The following is a 21,161-nucleotide window of genomic DNA, read 5'->3' as shown; positions in this document are numbered from 1 at the left end:
TGTGAGGGTTTACAACAACTCTAAGCATATCATTTTTACATTACTTGTTTTACACTGCCTAATAAAGTGGCTAAGTGTTCCACATATAAAAAAAAAAAAATTATGTTAAAAAGATTTTATTTTCTTGTTCTATGTTAGATACTGGAGTCCCTCTGGATTGTAATGAGCCGAAATGTAAGCTTACTTTTTACCACAGTGACAACTTTGTTTACCGTCATCATCTACAGTGGCACTGCACTCCTCAATTTTGTTTTGTCTTTGGTATGTATACAATCTAATCACTGTATAAGCCTTCATTATTGCTTACTGTAAAACTTCAGACAGGAATACTGTGACAATACAATGCCATTTTCAAACCAATTTTTTTGTGAAAAGGGTGCTAATAGGTAACTTTATAAATTAGTTGCTGAATATGCTTCGTCCAGTTAAGTATTTACAGGTAGCCCAGCACATATGCTATACTAAGATATAAAAGTTAAAATACTAGAAACATTTACTGTATTTTGAGAGTGTGTTAAATTTTCTCACTGACATGGAGAACATTTGCCTGGTTCATAGCTTAGAACAACTTAGAAAGAAATAATCCTTAAGAAAATTGTTTCTTTGCTTTTCTCTTTACTTGTATTGGCAATAAAATGCATAGGGAATGGCACCACCATTTTTTAGTTTTCATTTAGACAAATGAGTTATGGAAAAAATAGAATTTGTAGCCATAAAACAACAACATTTCAGCACTAAAGGTCTTCTTTTTTAGTTTAAATTACATTTTCAATAACTTTGTTTTTTAGTAACTGCATTATCAGCTGTTACATTACATTACATGTACATCAAAGGACACACAGAGATGTAAAATCCACAAGTGTGTAAACTGTGAGTGAGAACCCAAATTGGGATTTTTTTATATTCTATTATTTTGAGAGGTAGTAAGTGGTGCAGTTCTCGTTGCAGACTAAAACCTGCTGCATCCAACATTTAGCTTTTTAAATACCATTTAAATTATCATTATTATTATTATTATCATTATTACCCAGCTATGGAAATCTGTTAATGTTAATAACCGTATCAGCATCTTTATGTTGCCTTCTTAGGATGCTCATATCGTTTTCTATGCTATAATCCTTCAGTGTCACTATTTTACAAACATATATTAGGATCTTTTGGTAATGCAAAGTGTAACCTTTTTTTTATTTTTATTTTTTAGAAGGCAACTTTGTATTTGCCAACATGAATGTAATTAAACATTCAGTGATTCTTGTTGTGTTTGCTACAACTAAAATAGTAGTTCTATATTTAAATGTTTAAAGATTAAGTTCATAGAAAGGGTTAAACACTCATACATATACACACACATAAACCATAAACACAAAACTGGAGCAATTGTCAGGGCCTGTTCACGCTTGAGCGTTTTGTAGCTCGAAGCTCAAAAACGATCCACAAGCAAAAACCGATTGTTTTCAATAGCCCTGGTTAACATCTGATACAAAAAAAAATGGGGTGTTGCACATTAAAAATTATCTTTTGCAGAGTGTTTCGGGATAACGGGCAGAATAGCAGCAATTTTGCCTGCGATTGTGAACGGGGCCTCAAAGGGCCATCTCACACTCTGAAAACGGCAGGCTTGTATTTTGCATTATTTTACAAATATATTCTAAGTGTACCGTGTCATATGAAAATGCTCATAAGCAATTTGTAATGAGAATTTTATGACCTTCTTTTGGGTATTTTCAAAGACTAGAATAGGAGATGAAAATGCTTGGATATGCAAATAAGAATACAGGGGACTGATTTCAGGAGAGGTTTAAAACCCCTCTACTCTAAGCAAAGTTATGTCTGCTTTTTAAAAATCTGCATGATTCTTTGAACTGCTTGCAGTATGAACAAAGCCTAGATATAATTATACAGACTAAACCGTATGATCGTCGTATGTTCTGTATTTTATAGGTTATTTTTCTTACAACACTGTTCTACCTCCTGAGTTCCAGTGATGAATACTACAAGCCTGTAAAATGGGTTATAAGTCTTACACCACTCTCTCAGCCTGGACCTTCCTCCAATATTATTGGTCAGTCAGTCGAGGAAGCTATAAGGTATGATCTACATTAAATATTTTATTTTTCGTTACTGAGACCTCTACAGTACATCTAAAGCCAAATCCTATTTCTTTTTTTGATGAAGTAAGAAATAATTAAAATACCCTGTGAGGTTTTTTGCCATCTATGCTCCAGTCTCTCCAGAGTGAGGGAAAGTCCCCTCTTAGTTGTCATTGGAACAAATTTATTCTTTAAACTGGTTGTAAACCCCATTCATGAAATCTGACCTATGCAAATATATCTGTAGTGTTTACATATCTCTCTCCTAAGTCCCGTGTCTTTCTTCCGCTCCGTTTCTCTCATCAGTGTGATAACTTCTAACAAGTTTTTCGACACACGAGATAAAAGCAGCTGGAAATTTGTGTTGGGGAGGGTGCTTAAAGATAGTTTAGCAGAGAGCTTGTCTATTCGCAGTACATCTCTGCAAGTTTCTCTGTTCCTCTGCCTATGTGGAGGTGGAGGGTGTGCCGTTCCTCCAATCATCTCACACACAGTGTATGCCCAGACTCCCCTCCCACTACTGAATGAGGAACAAAATTTGTAACACGATGTGCACTTTCTAAAGAGTGTAGAAAGCTGAAGACAGCAAATATACACTTAAAACTTATGTAAGAGGATTTGTTCTGTGTATCATCTGAGGCTTTCCACTTTACTGGGTATATGTGAGAGTTTACATCCACTGTAAAGGCTAAAAATAAATGCACAATATTTTGAAGGTAAAAAAAAAAAAAAAACTACAGGTGCTTTTAAGTCTCAACAATTTAAGCAGCACTTTACATATATATTGTACATTTGCATCAGTCCCTGTCCTCAAAGAGCTTACAATCAAATGTCCGTAGTTCACATTCATACATACAAGGCCAATTGAGACAGACATGAGCCAATCAACCTACCAGGATGCCTTGAAGTGTAGAAGGAATCTAATGGAAACACGCAGGCACAGAAAGAACATGTAAACTCCATGAAGTTTAAGACGTGGTTGGGATCAGAACCAATGACCCAAGTGCTGCCAGGCAGAAATGCTGCATGTTTATTTTTTCCCGCAGGAGTCTGCAAACAATTGCACCCGTGATCAGTGAATTACGAGTGCAATGTCAGGCGCCTGCAGACACTCAGCACAGCTATATTTTTTATCACACCGTATTTGCGCAGCGGTCTTCCAAACGCAATTTTTTTGGAAAAAATTCACTTTCTCTGTCGCTCATTGACAGACGCAGGTCTCATATCTTGATATCCGTAGGGTATTGCTTCCCCCTACAGGAGTAGGACACTAGGCAGAAAAATAATTCTGGCTACACCTATGGGCAGTCCCAAGGGGTATACCCTCTCTCTTCCTGCTATAGGATGTCAGTTTTTTTCTGCCTAGTCAGGAGTAAGGACCTAATTTTTTGCTGGGATCTCTGGTCCTGGCAAGTTTTTAGATTATTCTTTTTTTTTTTTTTTTTTAGCTAGTTTTTTTCTCCGGATTGTTCCTGTGAGATCTACAAGCAATTATGCCGGATCTGGGCGACGGGCTGAATGTTGAGATCCAGTGGTCACCCCAGCCGGCCTACGAGCGCGTGCAGGCCCTAGCTCCGCGCTGGGTCGGCCACGACATAGACCCACTGGACGGGGACTGGCCCGCGGGTTAAACGTCTCGCCTGGTCGCATACGACCGGTCTGTGACCGAGTCGCAGCATTCCTATTGGCCGACATCCCCCCCATTACGGCGGCGAGGGGTTCTGTCAGGAGTTGGCACCCGCCTGTTCCGGTATGGGGAGTAACTGTTCCCCCTTTTCCTCATGTCGGGTTCTGGGGTGGACGCGGGCCCCTCCCTGGGACGGTCGGAACCCCCAGTTCTCTGGGTTCCCTCTGTTCCACTGTGCACCCCCCACCTATGATGCCCCCCTTTCTTCCTCCTCCCTTGTTCCCCCCTCCTGGGGGGTCCCGGTCGCATGGGGATGTGTGGGGAGACTGGATCTGCGTGCAGGCCACTAAGCGGGTGGGGGGTCCCGCCGATGCAGACAGGTATTGTGCGGGGGGGGGTTCTTACCTGGCTCCCCAGGATCCCCCTGCCGGTTGATCGTCGGTCAGTCAGGAGGGGGGCCCCCGGAGGCCCCTTTACCGCCGCAGCGGCGCAGGGCTGCCATTTTCTTGAAGCCTCCATGTGCTTTACATGGCGACGGCCATCTTGGTACACCCAACTCGGTTTTTTCCTCAAAGCGGGGCTACTGTGGGAGTTCCTGGAGGCGTGGAGTGGCGGAGCCCCTCCCTAGACCCGGAAACACCGCTCTACAGGCCTTCCTTTTGAGAGGACAAGCGCTTCTGAGCAGACATCCTGGGACTTCTGGTGCATCTTCCTGTGGGTGGTGAGTCTTGGGAGGTCTCTCTCTCTGCGGGGGTTTCTAGGCACGCTGCCTGGCCACTGGAGGGTGCTGTAGCGCTGGGTGACTTTAAAAAAAATGTTTCCATTTGGTCAAATTTTGCTAACCGATTCCTTTGGGGTACCATGGACCCCGCTGAACATGTGTCCCCACCTGATCCCCTCGAGGTGGCCGCAGGGCCCTCCGGTTCCCAGCTCTCTATTGATGCACTTTCTGTGGTCCTGGAGTCATTTGTGTCCCGGGTGGAGGTGGCCTTTCAGGGGCGAGGTGCTAAAAAACGACCTCCGCCTACCCCTGCCTCGTCTGGTGCCTCAGATTCGGAATCTGAACCAGTCGCTGCTGACACAGGTCTTCCTTCTGGGGCTGCTGTTTCGCGCCCCGTCTCCTCTGATAGTGAGCATGACCCTTCTGCCTCCGCTGTTGCACAGGACAAGGCGCTGGTGGACGCACTGATTGTGTCTGTCCGGGATACCCTAAAGCTGGAGTACGCGGCTGCGACTGATACACAGGTTGCCTTTGGCACTTGCAAGCCCTCCAGGGTGAGAAAGGTTTTTCCTTTTCCCGCATGCTTTGACAATATCATTAAGAAAGAGTGGGTCCCTCCGAAACGTCCCCCTGGGATGCCTAAGCGGATTGCTAGGTCCTTTAGGGATCCGGTTGATCGTAGGGAGGAGTCTGTGTCCCGCACTATGTTCTCCCTGGCGGGGTCTGCGTTTAGGCTGGTGTTTTCCATTGCCCTGGTTTCACAAACCTTAACAGAATGGACCAAGTTGCTACGCCAAGACTTGGAGGGGAGAAGCCTCCCCCCTGCCGTGTCGGAGTTGCTGGACCAGATGGTGCAGGGGTTGCAGTTTGTTTGCGACGCCGCAATGGATACTGCTCCTCTGCTAGGGCGTTTGTCGTTCTTGGCGTTGGTCCTCCGGCGCATGCTGTGGCTGAAGTGCTGGTCGGCGGATCAGGCTTCTAAAAAAGCCTTGACTGATCTCCCCTTTCAGGGGGATCGCCTGTTTGGTGCTACCTTGGATGATATTATCAAGGGTCTCTCTGGGGGCACTTTTCTACCACAGGCTGCCAAGGGTAAGGACCCTCGTCGCAGATGGGGATCCTCCTTTTCAGCCCACAAGAAGTTTTTTGTTCCTCTGGAGCGGTCAACAAGGCGAAGCCCTTCAAGGCCCCCTCGGGGGGTTCCAAGCGACCCTGGTCTGGTAAACAGAAATCAGGATCAAGTCCGCTTCGGCCTGAAGGTGCGCCCCCACCCATGTCAGGGGTGGGGGGACGCCTTTGCCGGTTCCCTGATCTGTGGCTCTCCAGGATTCAAGACAAATGAGGTCATACGGTCCAGGTACAAGATCGAGTTTCGATCTGTGCCACCAGTGAGACTTTGTGCCTTCAAATGTGAGACTGTCCCCGGATCGCCTAAGGGCTCTGTTGGGGGCAGTCCAGGACTTGGTACAACAGGATGTAATAGTTCCGGTTCCGTGTGGGGAACGTTTTCGAAGCTTTTACTCAAACCTGTTCACAGTGCCCAGAAAGGAGGGCAAGGTGCGTCAATCCTGGAGGTGCTAAATTGTTTTGTCCGGGTGCAAAAATTCAAGATGGAGTTCATTCGCACGGTGGTGGCCTCCCTGCATCAGGGGGACTTTTTGGCCTCCATAGACATCAAGGATGCCTGCCTTTACGTTCCCATTTACGCAGGTCACCAGCGTTTCCTGCGTTTTGCGGTGGGAGAGGACCATTATCAGTTTGTGGCTTTACCCTTTGGTCTCGCCTCTGCTCCCCGGGCCTTCACAAAGGTTTTGGCTTCGGTTCTGGCGCTGTTGCGACGAGGGATATTGGTCCTGGGCTACCTGGACGACCTCCTCCTCCGTGCGGAGTCTCCACAGGCTTTTATGTCAAATTTGGAGATCACCATGACCTCTTTGGCGGAGTTTGGGTGGCTTGTGAACCTGCAGAAGTTGTCCTTGGTTCCCTCCATAAGACTGGACTATCTGGGCCTGACTTTGGATGCGTCCTTGGCCAAGGTGTTTCTTCCTGCGGAAAAACTCCAGAAAATCCGCACAGCGGTTCAGCTGTTGCTGTCCACCAGATGGTCGTCCCTTCGGACCTGCATGAGGGTCCTAGGACTGATGGTGGCGTCTTTCGAGGCGGTACCGTTTGCTCAAGTTTCATACGAGGACCCTCCAAAAGGAGATCCTTCTCAAATGGAACAGGAATCCCGATTCCCTAGACAATCAGATCCGGCTGAGCGAGCGGACCAGGGAGTCCCTGATATGGTGACTTCGGTCTCCGATGCTCATTCAGCGGAAATCCTTTCTTCCGATCTATTGGACGATTGTCACCACGGATGCCAGTCTATCTGGGTGGGGAGGGGTTCTTGGCAGGTTTTCTGCTCAGGGAATCTGGTCCCTGGAAGAATCCAGGTTGCCGATAAATGTATTGGAACTGAGGGCGATCAGGCTTTGCCTGGCTCACTGGACCGAGCATCTTCAGGGCTGTCCAGTGCGGATTCAGTCGGACAATGCCATGGCAGTGGCTTATGTCAATCACCAAGGAGGCACCAAGAGTGTCCTTGCGGCCCTGGAAGTGTCCGACATCCTCCATTGGGCGAAACGCTTTGTTCCAGCTCTCTCCGCGGTTCATATTCTAGGCGTGGAAAATTGGCAGGCGGATTTTCTCACCCGACAGACCTTGGATCAAGGGGAATGGTCTCTTCATCCAGAGGTGTTTCACCAGTTGTGCCTTCGTTGGGGCACCCCGGATGTGGATCTGTTGGTGTCCCGGCTCAACAGGAAGGTGCAGCGGTTTGTGGCCCGATCCCGAGATCCTCTGGCAGACGCCATATGCGCGCTGGTGACCTCGTGGGGGCAGTATCAGCTGCTGTATGCCTTTCCTCCTCTCAAGTTGCTGCAGAGACTTCTTTGCAGGATAGAGGCGGAAGGGATTCCGGTCATTCTTGTGGCTCCGGACTGGCCTCGTCGAGCCTGGTATGCCGACTTGATCAGACTGGTCGCAGACGCTCCATGGCGGCTCCCTCTCAGGGAGGATCTGCTGTCTCAGGGGCCGATCCTCCATCCTGCTTTACGGTCGCTGGCTTTGACGGCTTGGCTGTTGAGAGCCAGGTGCTGAAGGACAGGGGCTTGTCCGCTTCTGTTATTCCTACTCTGCTTAAAGTGAGGAAAGTGACTTCTAGAAAGATTTATCATTGTACCTGGAAGGCTTATGTTGTGTGGTGTGAGTCCCTTGGGGTTCCTCCACGTTCTTACTCGGTGGCTCGGGTCTTGGCCTTTCTTCAACGGGGGGTTGAGCAGAAGCTGGCTTTGAGTACTATCAAGGGTCAGGTCTTGGCCTTGGCGATTTTCTTCCAGAGGCCGCTGGCCGGTCATTCCCTGGTGCGTGATTTCATCCAGGGGGTGCGGCACCTGGTTCCTCCGGTGCGCTCCCCCTTACCGCCTTGGGACCTTAATTTGGTGCTGTCGGTTCTCCAGAAACCTCCCTTTGAAAATATTAGGGAGATTCCCCTGCTTACCTTATTACAGAAGGTGGCTTTTTTGGTGGCTATTACTTCTGTGCGCAGGGTGTCGGAACTGGCTGCGTTGTCCTGTCGCTCTCCCTATCTTGTGGTTCATAGGGATAAAGTGGTTCTTCGGCCGGATCCGTCCTTCCTTCCTAAGGTGGTCTCCGGCTTTCACTTGAATGAGGACATTGTGTTGCCTTCCCTGTGTCCTAAGCCCAGCCATCCTAATTTGCGCTGCACACCTTGGATGTGGTTTGGACGATCAGGGTGTACCTGGCCACTACTGACTCTTTTCGTAGGTCAGATTCGCAATTTGTGATCACGGAGGGGCCTAGGAAGGGGTTGCCTGCGTCTGCTGCGACTATCTCCAGGTGGATCAGGCAGACGGTGGTGCAGACTTATTCGATTAGGGGTCAGGTTCCCCCTTTCCCTGTTGAGGCACACTCTACTCGGGCACTTAGTGCTTCCTGGGCTTTCCGCCATCAGGCGTCTGTGCTTCACGTTTGCAAGGCGGCTATCTGGTCGTCTGTTCATACCTTTACTAAGTTTTATAAGGTTGATGGGTTGGCATCTACGGATGCCTCTTTTGGCCGCAAGGTTTTGCAGGCTGCTGTTTAAGGGGACCCCTGGTCTACCTCGGGGGTGTTCTGTTTTGGGTTTCAGGTGGGTCTCATCTTTTTGTTCCAATGAGTCCTGTGTTTCCTGGTTGGCTATGTTCTTGGCCTTATGGAATGTTTTTTTCTTCTGCTATCCCACCCCTCAATTATGGCACTGCTTTGGGACGTCCCTACAGATATCAAGATATGAGTCCTGCGTCTGTCAATGAGCGACAGAGAAAACTTGATTTTTGACTTACCGTAAAATCCTTTTCTCTTAAACTCATTGACAGACGCAGCACCCGCCCCTCTTTCTTGGAGTTGGGTTGGTGTGGTTTTTTTGACTCTGCTTTGTTATATAACTGACATCCTATAGCATGAAGAGAGAGGGTATACCCCCTGGGACTGCCCATAGGAGTAGCCAGAATTCTTTTTCTGCCTAGTGTCCTACTCCTGTAGGGGGCAGCAATACCCTACGGATTGAATGTTTCGTTAACGCATTCAGGTGGCAGTAGCCTGAGTGTCAATAAATGTAGCAACAATTAGATACTAAGGTGCCTCGTCCCAATATATTCAGGAAAATGTTTGAGTGTTGCAGGCAAGGACTTTTACGGCACTACAATGGTTTATGTATAAAAAATAAAACGTTTATTTAAACAACATGTTAAAACACCATCAATATTGGCATGTAAATCCCCAGGGGGGAAAAAAACGGGGGGAAAAAAGACAAAGAAGGAGGCCACAAGGCATCCAACAGTCGATTACAACATACATAAGTTGAACATTGTTGAAATTAGTAAAAGGTAATCAACATAATACATCACAGGTGATGGGTCCCATGAGGGGTGACAGGGAAAATCTGCCGTCGATCAGGATCCCATCATGTTGCATGAAGAGTACAGGCGGTGGTTCCCCATCCGGGGAAGGGGTGTTATTTGGTCCGGAATCTCTTTACTGTCTAGCTTCCAAAGTACATATAGGAGCACTGGATTGTCGTGGCTCCTTGCATCACTGCAGTCTGCTATCCTTTCTACATTAAGTTAGACATGACCTCTGGGGGTCAAAGATGACTGGAACTATATACTATTTGTTCCTACTAATTTCCTCTACCAGTTAAACATCTATACACTTGTCATCTGGATCCTAGTCCCGGACCCTATACACATCTTCCTCGTTAACTCTACGTGTGTGGCACACAACTGTCCTACTGAATTACAATGTCATATAGACTTACGCTATAAGCTCCAGATGAAGCTATTAAAAATAGCGAAACATGTCGAGCAATAACTGTACTCTTCATGCAACATGATGGGATCCTAATGGACGGCAGATTTTCCCTGTCACCCCTCATGGGACCCATCACCTGTGATGTATTATGTTGATTACCTTTTACGAATTTCAACAATGTTCAACTTATGTATGTTGTAATCGACTGTTGGATGCCTTGTGGCCTCCTTCTTTGTCTTTTTTCCCCCCGTTTTTTTTTCCCCCTGGGGATTTACATGCCAATATTGCTGGTGTTTTAACATGTTGTTTAAATAAAAGTTTTATTTTTCATACATAAACCATTGTAGTGCCGTAAAAGTCCTTGCCTGCAACACTTAAACATTTTCCTGAATACCCTACGGATATCAAGATATGAGTCCTGCGTCTGTCAATGAGCTTAAGAGAAAAGGATTTTACGGTAAAAGTCAAAAATCCATTTTTTTTAATTAAAAAATAAGAAAACAGTAAAGTTGGCCCAATTTTTCCCATAATGTGAAAGATAATGTTATGCCAAGTAATTAGATACCCAACATGTCATGCTTCATAATTGCGCACGCTCGTGGAATGGTGATAAACTTTGCTACTTAAAAATCCCATAGGCTACACTTTAAACATTTCTACAGGTTACCAGCTTAGAGTTACAGAGAGGGTCTAGTGCTTAAAATTATTGCTCTCGCTCTAAGGATTTCGGCGATACCTCACATGTGTGGTTTGAACACTGTTTACTTATGTTGGCGGGACTTCCGTATGTTTTCGCTTCTGCACGCGAGTTAACGGGAACAGGGCACTTTAATTTTTTAAACATCCCTTGTAATAGAAATAGGCATGACAGGTCCTCTTTATTGTGAGATCTGGGCTCAAAAAAACCTCAGACCTCACAACTACACTAAAAAAGGAAAAAAAAAAAAGTGGAGAAAAAATCTGCCCTTTAAACCGGTTGCTAGGCAACGACATTTGCCATTGCTCTGGTCCTCCAAGACCATAGAGTCGAGTGAGGGCCATCTTGCCCTCACTCGACTTCCTGTCTCAGAGGAACTGGGACTGGATCGTCTTCCCACTGCCGGCGGGTCCGATAAGTGGGGAAAACGGCTGGGACGAGGCGGGAGGGGGGCGGGGGCTATCTGCTGCCATAACCCCGGTATTTAGGTTTAAACGACCAACGTAAATAGTCGTTAGGCGGTCGGTAAGTAGTTAACCATAATCAATTACTATATACAGTATGTGATAATATTGCACCTATAACATTTTTTGCTTTATGGTTAAAAAAAAAAAAAAACCATAACATTCTGTTATGCAACTATTTTATCTAAGGGGCATTGGATGTTAAAATTTCAGACAGTTTGAAGCTGTATTTGAGGGAGTATAATGTTTGGTGTTTTTTGAATAAGGTTCTGTATAAGACTATGTAAATTGGATGCTTTTTGAACCGCATCTGATTCGCATGACGTAAACCAAACTGGCTTTTAGACATGCAGAATGGAAAAATGTGTTTCGTTTTGGATAGATTCGTTATGTTACTTCTTTCGTTTCGGAATTTGCTTATTTTCATTTTTGTTAAATTTTGTTTCGTCTATTAATTTTCTTACTAATAAAAAATTTTTGGAACGAATCGGATTGGTCAAAAAATGATCGACTGATTTGAATTTTGTGTGAAGAATAGCTGGCTGTTAAATAGCAGGCAGCCGGCCACCACGTCCTTAACAACCAATGACTCATTAGTGGTCAGCGGGCTTCCCCACTGACAGATTAATGTAAACAAAACAATGCTGGCAATAGAAAATTCCAAAGAAAAACCATGTGGGATTCGTCCCCAATCTATACCATGCCCTTCAGGTCTGGTATGGATTCAAAGAGAAAACCCACCCCAAAATTAAAATAAAAAAACGACTTGGGGTCCCCCCAAAATCCATACCAGACGCTTTTACTAGCATGAAGGCCATGAAAGAGGGGGGACCAAGGAGTGGCCCCCTCCTGAAACATACCAAGTAACATGCCCAGGGGGGGCTCTGCCACTTCCCACACCAAAACACCTTGTCCCCAGATTCCCCCCCCCCCACCATGGGACAGAGTAATGGGGTACCTATTCACGTAAAAAGTAAATCAAGACCGTGCATACGTTTTTGACAATTCCTTTATTGAATAAAAACCAATGTCCCCCTGATCCATCGTCAATCATGCCGCCTGCCAGACCCGAAAAAAAAAGAAAAAGCACAAACCTCCGACTTTGTCGAACGCTCCTTGCCTAATGCCTGCTCCTCCACCTGACATTTCTTAACCACTTAAGCCCCGGAGGATTTTCCTGCTAAACTACCAGGGGGTATTTTGCGATTCGGCACTGCGTGACTTTAACAGACAATTGCGCGGTCGTGCGACGCTGTATCTAAACGAATTTGGCGTCCTTTTTTTCCCATAAACAGAGCTTTCTTTTGGTGGTATTTGATCACCCGTGCGATTTTTACTTTTTGCGCTATAAACAAAAAAAGAGCGTACATTTTGCAAAAATAACAATATTTTTCACATTTTTTTATATGAAATTCCCCAAAAAAAATGTAAAAATCTAAATTTTTTAAAATTTTCGGCCAATTTGTTTTATGCTACCTATGTTTGGTAAAAAAAATCGCAAAAAGCGTAATTTGATTGGTTTGCGCAAAAGTTATCGCGTTTACTAACAAAGGGAAAGATTTCTGTCATTTTTGGTGTTTTTTTTTTTTAACGTGTAATGGCGGCGATCTGCGATTTTTTTTTTGCGGTACTGCGACATTGGGGCGGACAGATCGGACCCTTGACTGACATTTTTGACACTTTTGGGGTTACCAGTGACATTTCTACAGTTAACGGTTAACTTTATTTGGGAGGGAGGGGCTGTGTGTGTCCCTAGGGGCGTGCTTTCTACTGTGATTGGCTGTGGCTTGAGCTGTAAGGACACTGATCAACGGATCTACATAGTAGATCCATGTGATCAGTGTTTTTACAGCGAGGAGAATGACAGGTGGCTTGTTTACACAAGCTGCCTGACATTCTCCCTCTCCCCCGCCGATCGCCGAGTGACCGGCGGACATCAGGTCCGCTGGTCACACGCGCGGGGGGGGTCCGTGACCGCGCGGGAGCGGGAGCGCGCCTCCGCGGGCGCGCGCTCGCTCGCTCCCCAGAGCCTCACAGGCGAGCGACATAGACCTACTGTCTGCCTGTGAGGGGCTGACTGCCGCAGTAAATATACTGTGAGCAGTCGGCAAGCGGTTAAATGGCTAAGAGGCTGAGTCACCCGATGACGCTAGCGGGAGACCCCACCGCCTTGTGATTTCATTGTCTGGGGCATGCTGGGTCAGTGACGTCACACGGGGTGGGGGTCAGTGGTGGCCCTGCCCCTTACCTATTCAAGAACGTTCTTTTCATGGGCAAAGCTGTTTTTTTTCTTTTTTTCCGGGTGCGGCGGGTATTGTGATTGACAATTGAGCTACATCAGGGGACATTGCTTTTTAATTTTTTTCTTACTTTTTATTTTTTTTAATAAAGGACTTGTCAAACCATTTTTCTTTAATTTTTACACTTTTTTTTTTTTGGAAAATGACCCAAAGGGCCTGGTATGGATTGGGGGAGGAGACCCCACACTTTTTTTTTTTTGTTTTTTTAATATTTATGGTTTGCTGATATGCTGCTTAACAACCAGTGATTGTGCACCCCGAATTAAAAATCGGTCGATCGTTTTCCGACCAATCCAAATTCTAATCATCAAAAAATTTGGAATTCATTAGAAAAGGAATAAACAAAATTAATTTTAACGAGAGTCAACTAAATGAATTGCTATTTCATTCATAACCAAAAGTTTGTTTGAATTTGTATTGTATTCTACCAGCTTTCTATGGAGCCGACTCACAAATGCACGGTGCAGCGGCAGTGCAAATTCACTTTTTAAAATTTAAAGAGTCCTGTACATTTTCTGAACACTGAATAACACAAGTCGTCAGTTTTTAGCACTAATTGAGACAAAAGCGTGGGGGGGCCCACCCACACCAAAATGAATAGTGTGGGCCCCACCTGTTCCTTAACAACCAGCTATTGTTAAAGATGCTAGTGGGCACCAGCTTCTAAAATTTGCATCTGAACCATATGTTTTTATTCACCTATAGCATCTAAGAGGGTGCAGGTTCTACACATGTATGGGCACTGCAGTTGTATAGAAGTCGATCTACCAATCAACTTCAGTACAACCTTCTTGCTGGGTAACTTCTTTCAGTCAGTGCTGCAAGCTATTGCATACAGTACTGATCTGTGTATTCTGGTGGGGGAAATCTTCCCGCTGTTAGACTACAATGACTCAGTGGGGAACATTCTCTCATCCACCTTGAATGTGTGGTTGGGCAATCTCTTCTTTTTATTTTTTTTCCGACCGGCTGGTCAGCTTAAGACCCGATGAATAGCAACACTTAAACCTCCTTAACGTTTCTGATATTAGGATCTGTTCCAGATGGTTTTTAGGTTTGTGTTGATGGCATTAGTTTGAGATGCTTCTGAAATAATATGAATGCTTTTACTTCCTTCTGTCCTACATTTCACCAGCTTTCCAGCAGGTTTGCATTATTTTCATTTATTTGTATGGTTATACAAAATCATTCGAATGGAACAAAAGTCCATCAACAAGGGCCCTTAGGGAAATCATTCCAGCCTTGTATACTGGTACATGTAAAGGATGTTCTATTAATTACCTGAAGCTGTAGTCTTACTGTAGTTTAATACAGAAGGAGGAGTTTCAATTTAAGTATATGCCTCTCCTGTATTATGTGATTATAGGTCCCTTTTCTTTATAGATCTACAAATCTAGGTAATGTAGGAGTTTCATCTTTATGTTCACTTACCATTTTTGTAAAACATGGAAAAATGTTTTTCAACATTTTACATTTGCAAAACTCTAGCATGTGCATGTATGTGTAAGCATTTGCTCCTTTATGGCATGTTCTTTCTGAATGTTCCATATCCCTGTATCCTGACACTCCTGTTCTGCTTGCTCGGGTGGATGTATTGCACATTACTAAGTTGCATGTTGTCTTGGTGCAATTTAGTATGTGCGATATTTTCACATGAGTGCATGCACGTGGGCCTGCCTGTATCTTGCATCCTTTACCTCCCTATGCTTTTGTTTTCTTTCCAATAACCACTGGACAAATGATTATTTGGTTCTAGGTCATTTGCTTATGCAGCTTGATATAAATTATAATTTTAACATGAATCGCATTATTTACATTTTTGAAAGTAGGGTTGATTGGTTATTGTGCATTATTCAAAACTATTTTGGGTTATTATTAAAGTGGTATTAAACCCAAAAGCAAACATTTATTATAATGCAGCTTGCCAATTCTTTGATTTGATTGTTAGATTAGCTTGCTTTTTTTAGGCTTTCCTTCCTCTATATTCACCAGGTGATCTGGCCTGTAAGTCTGTTTGTCAAAAGAACAAGCTCTCTTTCAGATGTATCAGTTACAAAGATGAAACAAACCATTTAACACTGGCAGGGTGCTTGCATTGATCAGCTCTTATTCAATTGTATAGAACCTTTATGCCAAAAGGGAAAAAAATGTTTGCTGTAACGTCTAATAAAGTATTAGCTGGATTTTGGCCTCAATTTGTTAGTGTATTTATATCTGCTAGTCTAACGCTCGCCTTTGCCCAGACAGAAAATGCTGCTGTCCAAAGGTGCCCCCTGTGGGGGCACTCTAATACAAGGAGGTATGTTACTGGCCAGATCACCAGATAAAAACAGAGGGAAAGAAGGCTAGAAAATGAATAGTAATGCACTACCACATCTAATGACTGTTAAGTTGCCGTATATTGCATTTATGGTTTTGTGTTCGATACCATTTTAAAATGTTATATCTGCCTGCCTCAAAATATTGTCAATTTCCTTTCCTTTAATTATGTTGTATATTAGTACATTTTACTATGTAAAATGCTACTACTCTGCAAATAGAAATGCTAGGCAGCAGCCTTATGCACTCCATATTTGTTGGATCCTAGAGAACCCTGTGTTCTAAAATGAATGCATTTTAGGACACAGTGCTTTGTTGATTGGTGATCTTCAAGAAAAATAAATTCACTGACAAGTGCTAAATAGTCCAGACAAACAGATGCAGTTTTCTATTTGCAGAATGATATAGAGGTGGTGCACACATTATTTGGCATAATTTCAAGATTAAAGGTGTTTTCTTGTTTTTTGAGAAACTGGAAATCTTTATAGTGCCCTTGTAGGCATTAAAATCTTTTTTGCCACTAATATTCTGAATGAAGACTTTGTAAGCAAGAATGGTAAATACCCAAAGCACTTCTGTTATTTAGGGCTGCTGAGAGTACAGTGGATGTTTGAGAGTATGCTTTCAGAAGACCATTTCACCAGTACACCACACCCTAAAACCCACCACACATGGACTTGTTTTTAAGATTTCATGAATGTAGCAAAAATTCTTAATCAAAATTATTATAAGTGAAAATTATTTTAACCTATATTTTGCGATTGTGACTCATGTTTTTAAGGTTGACTGTCTTTCTGATTTATTTTTCCTATGAACTGTAGCAGATGTCTTTAATTTGTAGTAGTGTACTCTCAACCATAGTTTCTGATATTGCTTTAAATTTGAATCACTGCACGGAATCCTTTTTCCCACAAGTTGGAAAAGCAAATTTGGCTCATATAACCCATTTATATAGGTGGGCATTTCGGTAATCTGGGCAATCGATTATGTGCCTAGAACATAAACCTTAACTTATTTTGTTCACTAACAGACACAGCTCCATGACTATTAGACCATTGAGCTTATGCTGCTCTCTTCAGGAGTGGGATTAGGTGGAAACCTTTTTGGTTAGGCCCCTGAGGCAGACCCAGAGGGTATACCATCACTTCCTGCTATAGGACTTCAGTTTTTTTCTGCCTAGTCGGGAGTAAGGACCTGGCTCTCTGCTGGGATCTAGGGTCCTGGCATTCTTTCCTTTTTATATGGAATGTTTTACTTTTTCTTATTTTTGTTCCTGTGTGAACTACAATCAACAGCCAGACTGGGCGACGCACTGGATATCCTAGCTTCTTATGATCTTCCCAGTCTGGCCTGCAAGCGCGCCCCAACTATCAGCTCTACGCTAGGTTGGCCACGACATGGGCTGGCCACTTGACGGGGGCTGGCCGGCGAGTGAAACACCTCGTGAGGTCGCATAGCCCTGGTCATGACAGCATTCATTTGGGTGTATTTGGGTAGGGGGGCTTGTCTGGTGTTAGGCCGGAGAGTGGTGGGTGGGTGGGTGCCGCCGTGGCCCCCCCCCTTTTGGGGGCGCCCGTACCTTGGTGCTGCTGGGGGATCCCCTCCTGGTGGATACTTCTTGCCTGGGGTACAGTGGGGTCCCAGGTTCCATGCAGGGCCGCGTGGCACCGCAGTTTTGCTGTGGATGCTGCATTCCCGGCTTCGGCGGCCTTGTTTGTGTAGTCCAACGGCCATGTTTTGGGTTTCCCATAGAGAATTACGGCCTCCATTTACTTGTAGTCGAAGTACGGTGATGTTCTGCGGGGGCCTCTAGTGTTAGTGTCTGCTCTTCCGTCGCAATGTGGCAGGCTATTTGGTGCTATCCAGCTATGGGGTGGTGAGTCTCTGGGTGCATACGGTCTTTCCTCTGCTATACAGCGATGCGGGTGCACTGATTCTTGTGGTGCTCCAGCGGTGTGCGGGGGGTTCCCCTATTTTAGCACAGTGTGTCTGCAATTAACCCCTTGTTGGCAATGGAGCCTCTGGAGCATGTATCACCACCTGATCCACTCCTGGAAGTTGCGGGACCCTCTGGGTCTCAGTCTGCCCTGGCGGCCATGACAGCAGCCCTGCAGTCACTTGTATCCAAGGTAGATATGGCCCTGCAAAGGAGGCCTAGCAAGAAGCGCCCCCAGCCTTCACCTGTATCCTCTGCCTCCTCAGGGTCTGAGGTGGATTTGGCTGCCGCAGACGAGAGTCAGCCCACTGGGTCTTCACCCATGCACGCTGAGTGCTCTAACAGTGAGGACGAGTCGTCCTGCGCAGCTGTGCATAAGAAAGAGCTGATGGAGGCCCTAATTGTGTCAGTGATGGAAACTTTAAAGTTGGAGGACTCAGCTAATGCTGAGTCAGCAACTCCGGGGCAGTTTGGCACCCACAAATCTTCCAAGGCGACAAAGATGTTCCCCTTTCCTGCCTATTTTGACACGATTGTTACTAGTCAGTGGGGTTCCTCGAAACGCATGGTTGGAATACCTAAGCGCTTCTCTAGGAGATATCCCTTTGAGGAGTCTCTTCTGAAGAAACTTGCGGTTCCACCATCGGTGGACTCTCAAGTTTCCAGGTTAAATAAGTTGTGCAAATACAATTGGATGAATCACTAATATCCCTCCTCAATAAAGGTCTAGTGTATAAATGATAATCAATATAAACTGTACACGGTGATCGGTGAATAAATTAGTGTCATAAATATTATAATAAATAAAGTATGATCTCAGCCAATCCAATAAAAATTTTGTGTGAAGTGCAAAGTGCAGATCCTGTGAAAAATACCTCAATATGCAAACCACAGTGATAAACAATTCTATTAAAAAAGCCTCATAAATTGATCCTATAATGGCATGCAAAGTTCATAGATAAAACAATTGTTAATATAGTGTCCGAAAATGGAATAAGAGAAAAATATTAATATAGTGTCCGTTAATAGAAATAAAAAAATCAAGTCCATGTGTGAATCAGTGCAAATAACAAATTATCTGCAGGTGCTCCCCAAACTAGTGAGTGACCTGAGTGTCACAGATCCTACAATCGCTGTGCACCCCCTTGTGAGTGGGCGCTCGCCTTAGAAAAGATTAATATAGACTCATCAATCAGGGCTCCTTCTCAGGGATAGCCTTTCCTGGTCCCAGCAATTCAATGGTCCGTGGCTCAGAAAGTATGCCCTTATGCCGGAAATCGGGTAAATCACTCCATCCTCATCCTGACACTCCAGCAATAAGTGTCACCGTATAGTATGCAAAAGAAAAATCTCCAATAGTGCTTATACCTTCAAAACGTTTATTTCAATAAAAGAACAATAGGTGTAAACTCATAATTTTCGGTGCAACCATGCACCTTTGACGGGCAGTACACAATCGATCCTTCAACGCCGTGATGGGAAAGCAGGAGACTCTGTGGCTGAATAACCTCTCCTATGCCGATGCAGCCCGACAGTCTCACGAATGGTGAAGCGTTTCAGTGTCGTGCGACACTGAAACAAATTTGACGTCTTTTTTTCCCCCACAAACAGAGCTTTCTTTTGGTGGTATTTGATCACCTGTGTGATTTTTTGATCATGCGCTATAAACAAAAAAAGAGCGTAAATTTTGCAAAAATAACAATATTTTTCAAATTTTTTTATATGAAATTCCCCCAAAAAAAAATTAAAAATCAAAATTTTTTAACATTTTCGGCCGATTTGTTTTATGCTACATATGTTTGGTAAAAAAAAAATCGCAAAAAGCGTATTTTGATTGGTTTGCGCAAAAGTTATCGCGTTTACTAACAAAGGGAAAGATTTTTGTCATTGTTTTTTTTTTTAACGAGTAATGGCGGCGATCTGCGATTTTTTTTTTTTTTTGCGGGACTGTGACATTGCGGCGGACAGATCGGACCCTTGACTGACATTTTTGACACTTTTGGGGTTACCAGTGACATTACTACAGTAATCAGTGCTATACATATGCACTGTTACTGTAAAATGACACTGGTAGTGAAGGGGTTAACTTTATTTGAGAGGGAGAGGCTATGTGTGTCCCTAGGGGCGTGATTCTTACTGTGATTGGCTGTGGCTTGAAGTGTAGGAACAGTGATCAACGGTCCTACATAGTAGAACCGTATGATCACTGTTCATACACAGGGGAGAATGACAGGCGGCTTGTTTACATCAGCCGCCTGCCTTTCTCCCGCTGTCACGGACGTTCGCGAGTGCCCGGCGGACATCGGGTCCGCCGGGCACGCGCGCGGGGGCGCTCGCTCCCCAGAGCCTCACAGGCTAGTGACGTACCCATACGTCACTTTGCCTGTGAGGGGCTGACCGCCGCATTATATGTACTTGCGGCGGTCGGCAAGCGGTTAACAGGCACTATATTAATATTTTTCTCTTATTCCATTTTCGGACACCATATTAACAATTGTTTTATCTATGAACTTTGCACGTCATTATAGGATCAATTTATGAGGCTTTTTTAATAGAATTGTTTATCACTGTGGTTTGCATATTGAGGTATTTTTCACAGGATCTGCACTTTGCACTTCACACAAAATTTTTATTGGATTGGCTGAGATCATACTTTATTTATTATAATATTTATGACACTAATTTATTCACCGATCACTGTGTACAGTTTATATTGATTATCATTTATACACTAGACCTTTATTGAGGAGGAATAGTAGTGATTCATCCAATTGTATTTTCACAAGTATCAGTTTATTTATTGAGGATATTTTAAATAATAGATTGTACTTGCACAACCATCAGTTTATTTGAGGATATCTAAATAATAGATTTTTATTCTGCGCAACACAGTTTTATATATTTTAGAATTTTACACTTTTTATGAGAAGTGAAGTGTTTGCGGCATTTTAAAAATCTGATTGAAAGGTAGCTCGCAGGAACTTATTGTTTTTTCAGGTTAAATAAGGCTATGCTTCTGCCAGTGGAGGATTCTTCGTCCTTTAAGGATCCCATGGACAAGAGAGCTGAGGCTCTGGTCCAGTATCTTTTTCACCGTGACGGGTTCAATGTTAAGGCCGGTGTTTACTATCACCTTGGTATCCCAAATCCTACCGGAATGGGCAAAAGTTTTACGCCTGGATCTGGAACGGAGTCAACACCCTCCTGAGCTGGCGGATAAGTTGATCCAGGGGTTACAGTACATTTGTGATGCATCTTTGGATGCGGCCCCCTTGGCCGACAGGTTATCTGTGACCGCAGTGATTCTTCACAGCATGATATGGTTGAAGTACTGGTCGGCCGACCAGGCTTCTAAAAAGGTGCTGACTGATCTACCTTTTTGTAGGTAACCGTTTGTTCTATGCCTCTATGGAAGATATCATGAAGGGCCTTACCGGAGATAAGAGTACATTATTTCTGCAGGTTGCTAAGGGCAAGGAACCTCGTCGTAAGGTGGTCCTTTCTTCTCGGCTCACAATCGGCCCTTTTGTCCGTCTGGATCACAGGAAAAGTGTTAGAGATTCACCCCTAACATTGCGGGTGGCTCCAAAAGACCCTGGAATGGTAAGTCAAAAGCGGACACTTTCGTTTCCGCAGACGAGCCTTCCCCAGCCTC

The 21,161-nt window shown here is 44.4% G+C and overlaps 1 protein-coding gene across 2 annotated transcripts in view; it reads left to right on the top strand.

The window, feature by feature from the left end:
* TMEM245 (transmembrane protein 245) overlaps window positions 1–21,161 on the top strand; it is a 420,809-nt gene that overhangs the window by 317,029 nt on the left and 82,619 nt on the right. For both annotated transcript variants that reach the window (XM_082259498.1, XM_082259497.1), the window contains 2 exons: window positions 139–261; window positions 1,942–2,087. In XM_082259498.1, the coding sequence (XP_082115624.1) occupies window positions 139–261; window positions 1,942–2,087 (269 nt within the window). The remainder of the gene's footprint in view (window positions 1–138; window positions 262–1,941; window positions 2,088–21,161) is intronic.

Source organism: Pelophylax lessonae (assembly GCF_965119305.1).
Source record: "Pelophylax lessonae genome assembly, chromosome: 5".
NCBI classification, from domain to species: domain Eukaryota; kingdom Metazoa; phylum Chordata; class Amphibia; order Anura; family Ranidae; genus Pelophylax; species Pelophylax lessonae.
Note: the sequence above shows the minus strand (reverse complement) of the source record. Positions and strands in the feature narration are given on the sequence as shown.